The 13,746-nt window shown below is 44.3% G+C and overlaps 1 protein-coding gene across 2 annotated transcripts in view; it reads left to right on the forward strand.

The window, feature by feature from the left end:
- The first annotated feature begins 482 nt into the window (after positions 1-482).
- TLL1 (tolloid like 1) overlaps positions 483-13,746 on the forward strand; it is a 224,401-nt gene continuing 211,137 nt past the window's right edge. Inside the window, exon 1 of one of the 2 annotated variants that reach the window (XM_040332851.1) lies at positions 483-1,685. In XM_040332851.1, coding sequence (XP_040188785.1) covers positions 1,532-1,685 — 154 coding nt within the window. In that variant the 5' untranslated portion in view covers positions 483-1,531. The remainder of the gene's footprint in view (positions 1,686-13,746) is intronic. The other variant, XM_040332860.1, reaches the window with a different exon arrangement.

Here is a 13,746-nt window from a genome sequence, read left to right on the forward strand (position 1 = left end):
GGCCCCTGGGGAGGTCTTAGTAGAAGCAAAAAAAAAAAAAACGAATGGCTGCACTGCTATGAGATGCAAAAAGGCTTTATTGATATCCAAAAATCATCAAAAGCAACAAAGCACAGGCAAGGGAACAAAAACGTTAACGCGTTTTAGTCATCTGAATTCTTTTAGTTTTAGTCATATTTTAGTCGACTAAAAAACAGTGGTAATTTTGTAGAAAAAGAATATGTTGTCAATAACAAATAAACGTTAAAAGCAAACGAAAATTGGAAGTACTTTCATTCGCCACTTGCCAAGTCTCTGTAGGCATCATCAAATGGCGCGAGCAGATTTTTTTCCTAATACAATAATCTAGCGATATATATGAGCAGTTGTAGCAGGTGTCCCTGAGACCTGGAACTGATTTGAAGGGTTACTCTGGGGTTAAAACACATTGAGAAAGGATGTAGTACCTCCTACAACCCAGCAGCTATTCTGTGATTGTAAAGGCCCAATATCCATGCCCTGGGGCCAGACAGGACAGAGAATCGAGCCGGACTTCTGATTCAGATGGGCAATAGTGCAGTTTTCCAAAGCTTGGTGTCAAATGTGACACCCTAACGGGATTGGAGATCTATCTGTGAGAGAGCCCCCCTCCCATCAGATTGGGGGGGAGGAGAGGAGGAGGGGCGGGAGGCTGAGCTCTGTAAATCTCACCTTACTTTGCTACGACTTTCAAATGTAATTACCACACCGGGATTATCAATAGACTGATCAGGCGGTGCGCTCCCTGCCTGTGCGGCTCCCTGCCTGGCCTGACTACACGAGCCTGTCCCCATCTCTACACACACCATCTCTCCTCCAGCGGGGACACGCGTCCTCATTGAAGGATCGCTCCAGGCTCATCTCCAGCAATAGTTCCATTTTATTTTCATAGTTGACTTTTCCTTTGGCTTGGACTCTCCCGATCAATGAATGGATCTTTTATGAAGGCTGAGCTGTGGGGACCAGAAGTGAAGCTGATCTGAGAAATCCTCATCGAGGTGTGAGTGTGCTGGGATCCGATCGATCACAGATTGTACAAAGGAGTCATTGGGATGCTGTGTGTATGGGACCTTTGTTGGTTTCTTTCCCTAGTGTGAATGGCCCCGTTAGTCTGATGTAGTACGATCCTCCCTTGTTTTTATTATTATTTTGATTCTTGCCATCACCCCGATCCTAGCTTCTCAGATGTGCTGTCTGTCGGATCAGGTCCTCCTGGCAGCCGGCCTATGTAGTAGCAGAAAGTGGAAGTGGATGATCGAGCCGGAGAGCCCTGTGTGCAGGCGGCACTCATAGACGATCGATCGATCCAGTGTTATGATCCCAAGTGAAAAGCATCGCTCCGATCATTAGACAGCGGCCGATCCCACCTGGAAACTCCCCTCCCCCCTCGTTCTGCTCCATGCACAGTGATCGCCTATCCGATCTCATGAGACAAGGACAAGGCTTCTAGTTTGGGGATCCCCAGCCGGCGATCGGTCTCCTCCTGTCACAGATCTGCAGCTAAAGTAGTGACATGAAAATGCTCTCCTGGATCCTCTTCCTGCTGACTGGCTGGACTTTGTGTGAAAAGTTATCTCTGTGCCATGGCCTGGGATTCGAGGACGATCCGCTCTATTACGATGAGGAGAAAGCCGATTCCTTCGAATACAGCGATCCCTGCAAAGCACGTAAGTCACACTATTATTATTATTATTATTAGTATTATTCTTATTGCCAATAATTCTAAGCAGGTAATGATGATGAGGGAAGATCTGCCCTGGTGGCACTAATGCTGCTTTGTATCAACTGGACTTACTGCATTAAAGGGAAGGGCTCACGTGTGCCTGGCACTGGTGGGACTTACTGGGGGGACTGGGAGCAGGGGGGGGGGGGTGACTGACTGAGGGCACTGGGGGGGGGGGGGCTGAGAGCTTTTGGGGGGGGGGACTGAGAGCAAGGGGAAACTGGGGGAAGACGACTGACTGAGAGCAAGGGGGAACTGGGAGCACTGGGGAGGGGGTGACTGACTGAGAGCACTTGGGGGGGCGACTGATTGAGAGCAAGGGGGAACCGGGAGAGGACTCACTTGGGGGGACTGTGAGCACTGAAGGGGGGGGCTGACTTGAGGGACTAACTGGGAGCACTGGGGGGACTGTCATCCTTAGCCTGGGATGGCAAGATAGGGCAAGCAGATGGTCCTGTCATTCAGGGCCGATCCGCCCTATAGGCACACTATGCAAGCCGCTTAGGGCCCCGCAAAGCTGCGGAGGGCCCCCCAAATTACTAGAAGCCCCGCCTGGTGAGAAGTATTTTTTGGCCACTCGCCACGCTTCTCAACTCGCTGGCTGCATGGGAGAAGAGGTAAGAAGTCCGCACCCCTCGCTTCTCACTTTAATGTAAGATGTCATTTCCGACAGCACCCCCTGTGCTTATCAACTTTAATGTGACATGTATGTCATTTTCGGTAGCCCCCGCCTCCCAACTTTAATGTGACATGTCATTTTGCTTAGGGCCCCAGGGAGGTCAGGATCGGCACTGCTGTCATTGCTTCATGATGATGGTAAAACATTGTTTGGCTTTCAATGTTCTACACTGAAAACAAACATCAAGTAGCTGTCATTAGTCTGGTCATACTTTATAGCTGGATGCTGGGATCGGGACCCCCTTCCTACACACATAAGAAAACAAAAATATATAATGTCCCACACATTGCTGTGTATATAGAGCCCCTCCCTTCCCCCGCACACAGGTGTGTAGCTGTCAGGGGCTCTCCTCCAGGCACACACCTTTATACAGCGACATCAAAGCTCTGGCCGTGTATGAGTGATGCCGATTATTGGCAGTATATAAGAAGTGTGAGGATGAGAGCATTGTGGGGGTTTGGTCTTTGTATGTAATGGGGTAGGAGGTGGACAGGGATTCCCAGCTTTCATGTGTCTTCCTTTGATCCTGTGCCATGTCATACCTGTATTGTGTATTACCCGGAGAAGTCCTCCTTTGTTTATTAACATGTCACATCCTATCTCAGTCTTCACGTGTCAGGCTGGATAGGGTGGAGGAAGGAGAGAGTTGGGTGTAACTTTTTAAACAGGAGGAGGAGGTGCTGTCTCCTTCCTCTCCGAGCTTTATTACCCCCCTCACGCATATCTGAGAGGCAGCAATTGTCCTCGTGTCTCCCCTCACAGCCCGCGGCCTGACCGGCTCCATTCTACTCCCTGTCTGGGCTACACGTGCCACCCTCACTGCCGGCCGGGACATCTCTCTGACTGACTGCACACTGTGCTGGGGGCTCCACACTAACTACCCCTCCAGTATTCCACACTCGCCCAGCACATCATGGTTATTCACTACACAATAGTCACCCAATATAATGTGGTCTCCCCTATAGAATAGTATGGAACAGTCATCCACTATATCATCGTTGCCCAGTGTAACACAGCTATTCACTATACAAGAGTCACCTAGTCTACAACAGTCATCCACTATGCCATAGTCATTCATTATACAATAGTACAATCATCCAATCACCCTGCATACTGCAGTCATCCACTGTGCCATAGGCCAGTGATGGAGAACCTTGCCCCCCCCCCCCCCCACGCCATGTTTAGGATCTTCATTTCCCATAATGCTCTACTTCACTGCTTGCGCATCATGGGAAATGTAGTTCCAAAACATCTGGGGGTGCCAAGGTTCACCATCACTGCTATAGGCATTCACTATACAATAGTCGCCCACTATATCCCAGTCATCCAGTGACAAATTATATTAGTCTTCCTGCATACTACAGCCACCCAGAATAGTGAGAAAAGGGATCCGCTGCTCCAGGTGTATACAATACCTCTTATTGGAACCAAGTAGAAGTGCTAGCCCCAACAAAAAACTGTGCAAACTTGAGAAAAAGAAGAAATGGCTACACATCCAAAGGTTCCAAAACAAAAATACCTTCTATTAAAAAACGACCAGGATACATCATGGGAGCCAGGTATTAGTCACATAAGACGCGTTTCATACATCTAACCTGTGCTTAATCATTACGCTAATCATTTGGTAATGATTAAGCACAGGTTAGATGTGTGAAACGCGACTAATACCTGGTGCCTTTTGATGTATCCTGGTCATTTTTCAATAAAAGGTATTTTTTTTTTTTTTTGGAACCTTTTGGATGTGCAGCCATTTCTTCTTTTTCTCACCCAAATTGCTACAGCCATTCAGTCTCCCATTAGTCACCCAGTATACTACAATCATCCAGTCAGCCAATTTACTAGCCATACAGTATACTGTAGTCACCAGTATATTGCAGTCGTTCAGTCACCCATTGTACTACAGTCATCCAGTATACTGTAGTCACCGGTATATTGCAGTCGTTCAGTCACCCATTTTATACTACAGTCATCCAGTATACTACAATCCTCTAGTCACCCAGTACATTGTAGTCACCAGTATAATAGTCACCCAGTATCCCCCACCCCCATTGCCACACAAACACAACACATGCACTACAGTATATGCAGATAGCGGACAGTGTTCTCGGAGGCTCTGTACATTGATATGGACACATTTGGAGTCTGGCCCTGATAAAATGTCTATTCTCTGGTACACTGGTCAGTGAAAGTAAACTATGAAACAGTCACTGCACTCGTATAACTAGGCTTTGTAAACATTCTGACTGAAAACTTCATTTCAAAAGGCAAACTTTTGTAAAATTAAATTTATTCCACCCAAATGCTGGTCATACATTGGGGGCTATTTATAATAATATTGATCTATACTGGTCTATTGGGGGCTATTTGTAATTGTACACCCAGTGTTCACACATTTCTGTAATTGCCATCCACCAGACATTGTGTGAGTCCTGGGGGAAAGTGGTGCGATACATTTATAAGCAGAATCCCAGTTCATTTTGTTCGAACACAGTGAATATTATCAGCTTTCAGTCACAATCCTATCCGATTTCTCCTGACTAAATGCTATAAATAAGCTGGTAATAGATAGAAATGAACTCCTATACATCAATCTCCACCCGGGTTTTGGTAGTTTGGTCTCCAGAAACCAGGTCAAAAGCTGACTGGAAATGAGAAAATTAACTGTTTGGTATAAAGCTGGTTGGCTATACATTACAAACAAAAATGTAGCGCTAGATAATGGGTGAATCTACTACATGAATAGTCTTTATTATACGTTGTAAATCTGTGGATACATGGTGTAGATAAAAAGTGCAAACAGTCTATATAAAATAAGTGACAGTCCAAAATAAATGATCAAGTGATGGTGCTCCAAAAATTCAATGAATAAATTAAACCAAAGTGAGAAGAAGCCGTCACCAACTAAAAGGAGGCTTACCGGAGAGATTGAACCCTGAGGAACATACGTTCGAGAGGGTCAATCTAGCGTGATATAGGCGCATTGATCGATCAATGCTGCTCTTAAAACGACCTCTGAATCTCCAAATGGTGTTGCCAAAGTTTGATGAGTGTGTGTGTGTGTGTGTGTGTGTGTGTGTGTGTGTGTGTGTGTGTGTGTGTGTGTATATATATATATATATATATATATATATATATATATATATATATATATATATATATATATATATATATATATATATATATATATAAAATATATGTGTATATGAAGTGATCCGATAGTAGTCAAACGGCAGGACCAAAAGAGGAATATCCAGAAGAGGCTATACATTAATAGATTTCTTTTGTTCAGCCTGTGGGCCGAACAAAAGAAATCTCATACATACTTCCATCCTTACAGTGTGGATGGATGAATCCCCACTGCTAGGTTATTGTATACTGAGAGCTGCTAGCGCCAACTGTCAAATACACAAGCGGTGCCTGCAGCTGATTGGCTGCAGGTGCTGCTCTGCCAGCAATTTTTGCGCAGGCTCCTTCATCAATGGTCAATCCGAGTAATCTGAAGACATTTTTTCAACAGTGTTTGGGCAGCTTTAGAGCATGCATAGATGGGCGACCGAGGATTGATAAAAACAGGCGGTTGAGCCATGGTCTCGCTAAGCCACTGGCCATGCTGGTACACACTGCCATGGTTGCTATAACCGGCAGCACTGATCAGTGCATTATGATGGCAGGGAACCTTCAGGGCCAATACATTGAATCTAAATCCATATGTGTGAATTGTATTTCTTTTCAACAAGCAAGTTTTAATGGGGGATAAAAAAACAACCTGTGTGTGGTGTGTTATATATATATATATATTAATATAATATAATATAATATAATTTTTAACCCTTATGTATAAAATGCATAACGGTAAAATAACATTGAGCCTTCACAACCACTTTAACCACATCCCACCCCGCCACTGCATATATATGGCTGGGTGGGCGCTTCCTCCTGAGTGGACATTCAGGAACGTCCCTCAGGAGGGGGATCGCGTTCGCATGTGCCCTTGCACCCGCTATCCCGATGCGCTCGTATCACCGGGATATGGTACATCTCCGATCAGCAGGAGAGCTCTGTGATTGGCCCTCCTGATCACATGACGGCCGTGTCCAATCACGGCCATCATGTGATGTAAATAGAGAGCCGGTTGCTAGGTGATCAGCTCTCCTCGCACAGAAGTTGACGGTGAGGAGAGCGGATCGCTGCAGTCAGCTAGTGATCAGTGAGTATGAGCTTTTTTTTTTTTTCACACACTGATCACCAGCCTAGTGTCCCCACACCACAAAGTAAAAAAAAAAAAAAAACCCCTGTCCCCCACATATGTAACAGTAAAGTTGCATGTCCCAATGATCATCTGCACACATGTCCGTGATCATTTGCATACATCTGTCCGTGATCACATAAACCAATTATACACTTAACAGGATTTTTTTACCAAAGACAGCAGAATACATTTCGGCTTAAATTTATGACAAAATTGGATTTTATTGGATTTCTTTTAAAATAGAAAGAATACTTATATTGCAAAAAATAAAAAATGCCACCAAAAGAAAGCTCTATTTGTGCAAACAAAATTATAAAAATTTAATTTTGAGTACAGCGTAGCATGACCGCGCAATTGTCATTGAAAGTGAGAGAGCGCTGAAAATTGGCCTGAGAAAGAAGGGGGTAAAAGTGCCCAGTACACAATTCAATAAATATTTGCCTAAAGCAGAAGCAAAGGTAACGAGATAATCCACTGTCCAACGGTCCCACAGTAGTATTTCGTGAGTGCTGGTTTTGGGGCCTCTTTATTGGAGCTTGCAGGATGACATCACTGCTCATGCACTGAAGCCAATCATCTCGGCTCTCAGAGACCAGCTCGGCGCTGTAAGCTGAGCTGCACAAATACAGGTCAACTTTACAGCACTGGAGAAGACGACAAGCGGGCAGGTAGGGGCATTTTATTGCAGAAGATGCATTGTATGCTGCCCTCCTGCTCAGGGCTCAAGTCCTGCGGGAATGCGTGGGAACGGAGTTCCTGCACTTTTTTCACAGCAGGAACCTCGGTTCTCTTTGCAGGACTAGAGCAGGCGAGCCGCCCGAGCCAATCCTTCACTAAGCGGTGATGCCCAGCTCGAGTCAGTCAGGGGCAGGTGAACCTTGGTAATCCTTTGTTACTGGCCGCTTCCTGTATATGGATTAATTGGGTAGTGTGCAGGTATTCCGTCACTTCCTCGATGCCGCAATTTCTCCTGGGAGCTTTTGTCATTGTTCCCAGGAGTCATTGCGGAGGTCTGCTGCGAGTTATCGTGGGTTTTAAAAAGAAGCAAGTTATTTCTAAATCCCACAATAACTCGCAGCAGACCTCCGCAATGTCTCCTGGGAACAATGACAAAAGCTCCCAGGAGACATTGCGGCATCGAGGAAGTGACGGGATACCCGCACACTACCCGATGAATCCATATACAGGAAGCAGCCAGTAACATAAAGAATTACTGAGGTACAGTGGATCGAAAAAAAAAAAAAACATGCGGTTTAGTAATTATGCAAATTAGCATTTTTTTTTTTTTGTGGGGGGAGTGGATGGGAGTTCCCACACTTTTTTTTTTTTTTCCCCCAGGACTTGACTCCTGCTCTGTCTTTTACAGCAGAACTATTATTTCAGCTTTATCAGCGCGTATACATGCACCACACGAAGACAACATGCAGAAAAGTTGGTACTGAAAAACATTTCCTTGGAAACTGTAGCCAGCTTACACATATATTGATAAAGAAACTGTATATGGTGGATGACCATTCCATGTTCGTTTGTTTTTCACACACCTTGGAAATGACTAGTTGTGTAGTACTTTTGTGTGGAGAACAACATGCTTTGGTCTAAGTAAAATGTGGTTTCAATGCTCCGTGTTGCAGATGCCTCATATGAAACTTAATACAATGCAGCTTTCTCTAATTCTACATGGAAGAACCAACCATTCACAAAGTGAGACATTTAGCCTTAGGTCAGCTGGGAGGTCTAGTGTTAGGTTGCCACTTCAGGCATTTCTAAATGGACACCTGCAATGATACATTTTTACACACATTTCCAGACTGCTAGAATGCCTGCATTCTTAGTAATGGTGTTCCTGGAATGCTTGCTTTTTATGTAGTTTACATTGTATCTTAAAGTGAAATTTTAAGCTCTGGGTTTTTTAAGCACTTTCTGCAGCTGATTTAATGGCTAAAGTTGCCCAAATAGATGGATTGAAATTGCTTCAGTTCAGCAGGGAGCATCTGAATTTGATTCGTATATGGGCACTGTGCTTGTACCGAGATCAATCTACTGATCGACTTCAGTACAAACACCCTGCTGGAAAATGTTCTCTCTCCATCAGCACTGCATTGCTGATCTATGTGTTCTGATGGCGGGGAAGTCTCCCCTCTGCCAGAATATAATGACACAGCGTGGAGGATTCCCCCATCCACATTAAAAGTGTGGATGGGGGAATATGGTGTGTTTTTGTTCTGCTCATCTATGGCCAGCTTGACTGAGTATGCAGCTTTATTATTATTATTATTTATTATTATTATTAAAAATAATACAAATAATAATAATAAAAATAATAATATTATTATTCAGGATTTGTATAGCGCCAACAGTTTGAGCAGCGCTTTACATCGGGGAAGATAGTACAATTTCAATACAGAAGGAATCAGAGGGCCGTGCTCATTAGAGCTTAATCCTCTTCCATTTTATAGTTAACCACTTCAGCCCCAGAAGATTTTACCCCCTTCCTGACCAGAGCACTTTTTAAAATTTGGCACCTTGTCGCTTTAACTGACAATTGCATGGTCATGCAATGCTGTTCCCTGACAACAAAATGTGCTTCCTTTTTTTCCCACAAATAGAGCTTTCTGTTGGTGGTATTTGACTACCTCTGTGTTTTTTTTTTTTTTTTTTTTTTTTAGCGGTTTGGACAGATCGATTGGACACCTTTTGACATTTTTTTTTTTTAAATTGTTTATAAATTTTTCAAATCAGAGTAATCACAAAGTCCAGACATTTGATCGATGAAAAAAAAAAAATGCAAGGAAAGTACAGTCACGTTTATGACAGGATACAGACGAGTCTGGTTGTATACAAGTTAGTTATACCATAAAATAGAAAATAAGTGGTGGGTTTAACCTATCATGGCTCTGCTGAGCAGAAACCTTTGACAATTTTTTGTGACCATTGACATCTATTCAGCGATCGGTGCTCTGATTACTGTGTAAATGGTGTTAAATGTGTATTCCCTAGATGTGTTCTAACTGTATGGGGATAGGACTGACCGGGGGAGGAGACATATCGTTGTTCCTACACAACAAACGTCTCCTCTCCCCTGACAGAACTGTACATACATGATCAAACGGGCCTTTTATACAATGCAGAGGCTTATTCACTTAAAGCGGAGTTCCACCCATTTAAAAGCCAGCAGCTGCCAAAAGTGTAGCTGCTGACTTTTTAAGTAAGAAGACTTTAATCTGTCCCATGGTCCAGCGATGCTGGCGGCCAAAGACTCGCTCCTCTCCCCCTCCTCTCTTTAGTGCTGGAATTGTTACTGTGGGCTTCACAGTCGGGTGTGCACTATGCATTGTGAATGGCCAGAAAATCTTCTGGGACCCGTGATATGTCCCAGAAGATTAGAGGGAGGGGAGAGAGAGGTGAACTTCCTTCTGGCGCTGGAAGTGGGAGCTGGGTGCTTGTTAAAATGTGGCATGTCAGGGGGTCACCAGTGCTTAAAGCGGAAGTTTTTTTTTTTTTCGGTGGCAATCCGCTTTAAGTTGGTGAGTATAACAAGCATGCTATTCTGCATATAGAGACATATTTTACTAATGTGGGTTTAGGAACGCTAGGCTCACACCTGTGGGCACTGCATGGGCACATGAGACCTTTCAGTTGACACACGAGGATTAAGTCCATGTGCTATATTTGAAATCGCAGCCTACATGGGAACCGCGGATCCCAGTACGGGTGCGATATTCAATGCGTGCAGTGTGCCATTGGGATTGATGGGGGGGGGGGGCACCCCCTCCCCTCCCCCACCCCCACGGGTCCTGCATTTCTCTGTGTGTGGGTGCATGTGGCTGCTGGTATTTGTGCGGGTCCCGCAGCAGCACCACCTGCACAGATGTGAACCTAGCCTCAGACTTCACTGGCCACTGTTAACTCTTTCCTGTGAAGATCAGAGGTTCAGTTCAGGGAAGCAGCAATAAGAGGGCAGCAGCCAGCACCATTGAAAGTTGCAAATGCTAGGGTAAGAATTTTAACTAAAAGTTTACAGCGGAATGTTTATTTTATTGTGCTCAGTGTGTTAAGCTGAAACATGCTGAGGGTTTATTATTACCTTAAATAAGCCAAGGCATACAAAATGACTCATTTCTCAGAGGACACTGTGATCCATTTTACACCCTGTTTAAGTGATAATGTAAAAACACATTATGCAATTGTATAATTTGATGGGGAAGTGATAAATAATGGAAAAACACATTATACAATTGTTTGATGAAAAATTTGATAGAAAGTGAATAAAAAAAAAGGGGGGGGGGATGAAACACAGTAGTATATATCCTTTTGACATTGGTACAGAGGTGCACACAGGATATACTCATGGCTATGCTGCAGCGGTCCAGTGGGTATTTTGACAGGACCTATATGAGGGGACACTATTGTAGTTGCAGTCATGTCTGTAATGATTGGCTTTTGAATCAATATTTCTAATGTTAATTCTATCATAAATTCCGTTCATCTGTATGGCACTCCGACGGAGAAAAAAACCACGCATGCTCGGAATCGAGTTGATGCATTGAACTTCATTTTTCTCAGTTAGTCGTAGTGTTGTACGTAACCACGTTCTTGAGGGTCGGAATTTGGTGTGACAGTGTGTATGCAAGACGGCTTGAACGAAATTCCGTTCAGTCAGTTTATCCCGACAAATTCCGATCGTGTGTACAAGGCATTAGACATATAAGAGGCTTACTGCTATTGGGGGCTTTGGGAAGAGAGATTTTTCCCTCCCTTCCTGTCCTGATGACTATATTTTACTAAATGGGAAGTGAAGGAAACTCTCCAACATTAACACAGACATGAGTAAAAACATATTTTCAGTAGCGTGGGGGAATACTAGAACCCCTGTATGTGTTGGGTATAACCATTGTCATTGAGACAAAAAATGGGGGAACAGCTCTTTAAAATTGAAGTATCCGTCCAATGCTGCATCTGTCCACCGCCGGTTCTAACACTGAGAAATGAGCGATCAAACACCACCAATTGCTCAGTTTTCAGCTCTCCATGAGCAGAGAGATGGCGATTGTTGGTCACGGCTCTTTGCTCTGCCCTCCCACGCTCACTGAAGTGCTGGGTTGTGGAGGGGTAGTGGGAGTGGCATGCTCAGGCTCTTAGTGGCTCGCTGTGCAGGTTGCCGATCACAATCTTACCCGAGCCTGGACCGGCTCTCTGACATCAGCCGACAGTGGGCTTCAGCAAAACTAACTGCACTCCTGTGCTCAACAGGGGAGGTACAGCCAAAAGAGGTTTGGCTGTACTTCTCCTTAAGAGCTACTAGTAAAATCCTGGAAGAGGTTCTAAGGTCTCATTCACACAAGCATACTATAGCGTATGCCCATGCAAGGGGTGTGTTTGAACCCACAGGGATGCACAGGTGTTCCATCCAACCCTGTGGCAGGCGGTCCCATTCATTTCAAGTGATACTCAGTGATTGCTCCTATTTTCACAGCCATATTGGTGTGGGTACATGGCCCCAAATGCACTGTTTGCATTTGGGACCACACATCTGTCAAATTGGGAGCAGCGGCTGTGTCTGTGCAGCCACTGCATACCAATTGAAATGAATGGGGACTGCCTTCTGAGATGTATGGAACACCCATCGGGGTAAACGTGGCCCTCATGTGGGTGTACGCTATAGTATGCCCGTGTGAACTTGGGCATGAATTCTTCCCCCCCACTCCAGCAAAAACTCTAAAAAAATCGGGAATATTTGCTTTTCCTATTTCGGTGCAAGTTTTTGGTTCTGTTAACGGGTTGGTTTTAGTGCAGGGATATGCAATTAGCAGACCTCCAGCTGTTGCAGAACTACGCGTCCCATGAGGAATAGCAAGACTCTGACAGCCACAAGCATGACACCCAAATGCAGAGGCATGATGGGACTTGTAGTTTTGCAACAGCTGGAGGTCCGCTAATTGCATATCCCTGGTTTAGTGCCATAGCCGCTCACTGTATCACTCGGCGCGCCGCGTCATTGGATGTGATTGACAGCAGCGTGAGCCAATGGCTGCGCTGCTTTCAAATCATCCACTGTAACCAATCAACGGCCAGGCTGAGCGGGGAAGAGGATGTTGGGGGTGAGCATGGGACTTTCGAGGGGTGAATGCATGAAGGTGAATTTTTTTATTTTTTTACCTTTACAACCCCTTTAATACAGATGGCCTTGTTGGAAACAGTGTTTTTGTATATCTGTAATTTTTGGAAACAAGTTTACATAATGTGAATGCATAATGACGATTAGCCAAATGCTACACAGATGCTATTCTGTCATGTTCATGTAGAGAGGGGAGGAAGTGTTTTGCTTAGGGCCGATATGGTTTAGCAAGTAAATATGAGGTTACTCCGCAAGCTGATTTTTTTTCTAATTCATTTTCTTGAAAAAAAATTAGAGCAGCAGATCAGGTGACATATGTGAAATATCTCAAGGTTTGAATAATGGTGTGTGAGTGAGAGATCCCAAGTATGTACACCGTTTAGCCTGTCCAAAAGGAAAATGTCTTGTTTATTATGGTGTCAGTTCATGCCACACATTGCCATGGAAAAAGTAATACATGCTGTACCTTTTCAGTGCAGCAGTTTATTCAACATAAACCATCACATTGTAGTGTGGCCCTCCCCTGCTCTGTCGAAGGGACATTTTGACAAACCTTTGTCGATCAGCATATGGGAAAGCAGACGGAACATACCCTTAATACTTTTAATTAAATAATAGACATCAGACAACTTGTTGGATGATAAAGGCCGCGAGTGTTTAATATTGGTTTCAAAAGGTAAACAAATAATATTTTCATAAATAACCTTAAAATAAGCCTTAAAGCTAACCTAGCCACTACGGCTCAGGCTGCCAATAAAAACTACCCAGCTTCACATAAGACCATAACATCAGCGACAAAATTATAAAAAGGGGGGGGGGAAAGAACACCACAGCTCCTAAGTCTTCTGAGGCGAATAAGCCTAAGCTAACGGAACCCTGTTTAAATAGCCCAGAACCAGGTTGGTTCTGACCAGTTCAAACTGGGTTTTCTCAGGCTTACTACCCCAGACTCCAAAGGTCAT

The sequence above is a fragment of the Rana temporaria genome, chromosome 1 (genome assembly GCF_905171775.1).
Source record: "Rana temporaria chromosome 1, aRanTem1.1, whole genome shotgun sequence".
Classification (NCBI taxonomy): domain Eukaryota; kingdom Metazoa; phylum Chordata; class Amphibia; order Anura; family Ranidae; genus Rana; species Rana temporaria.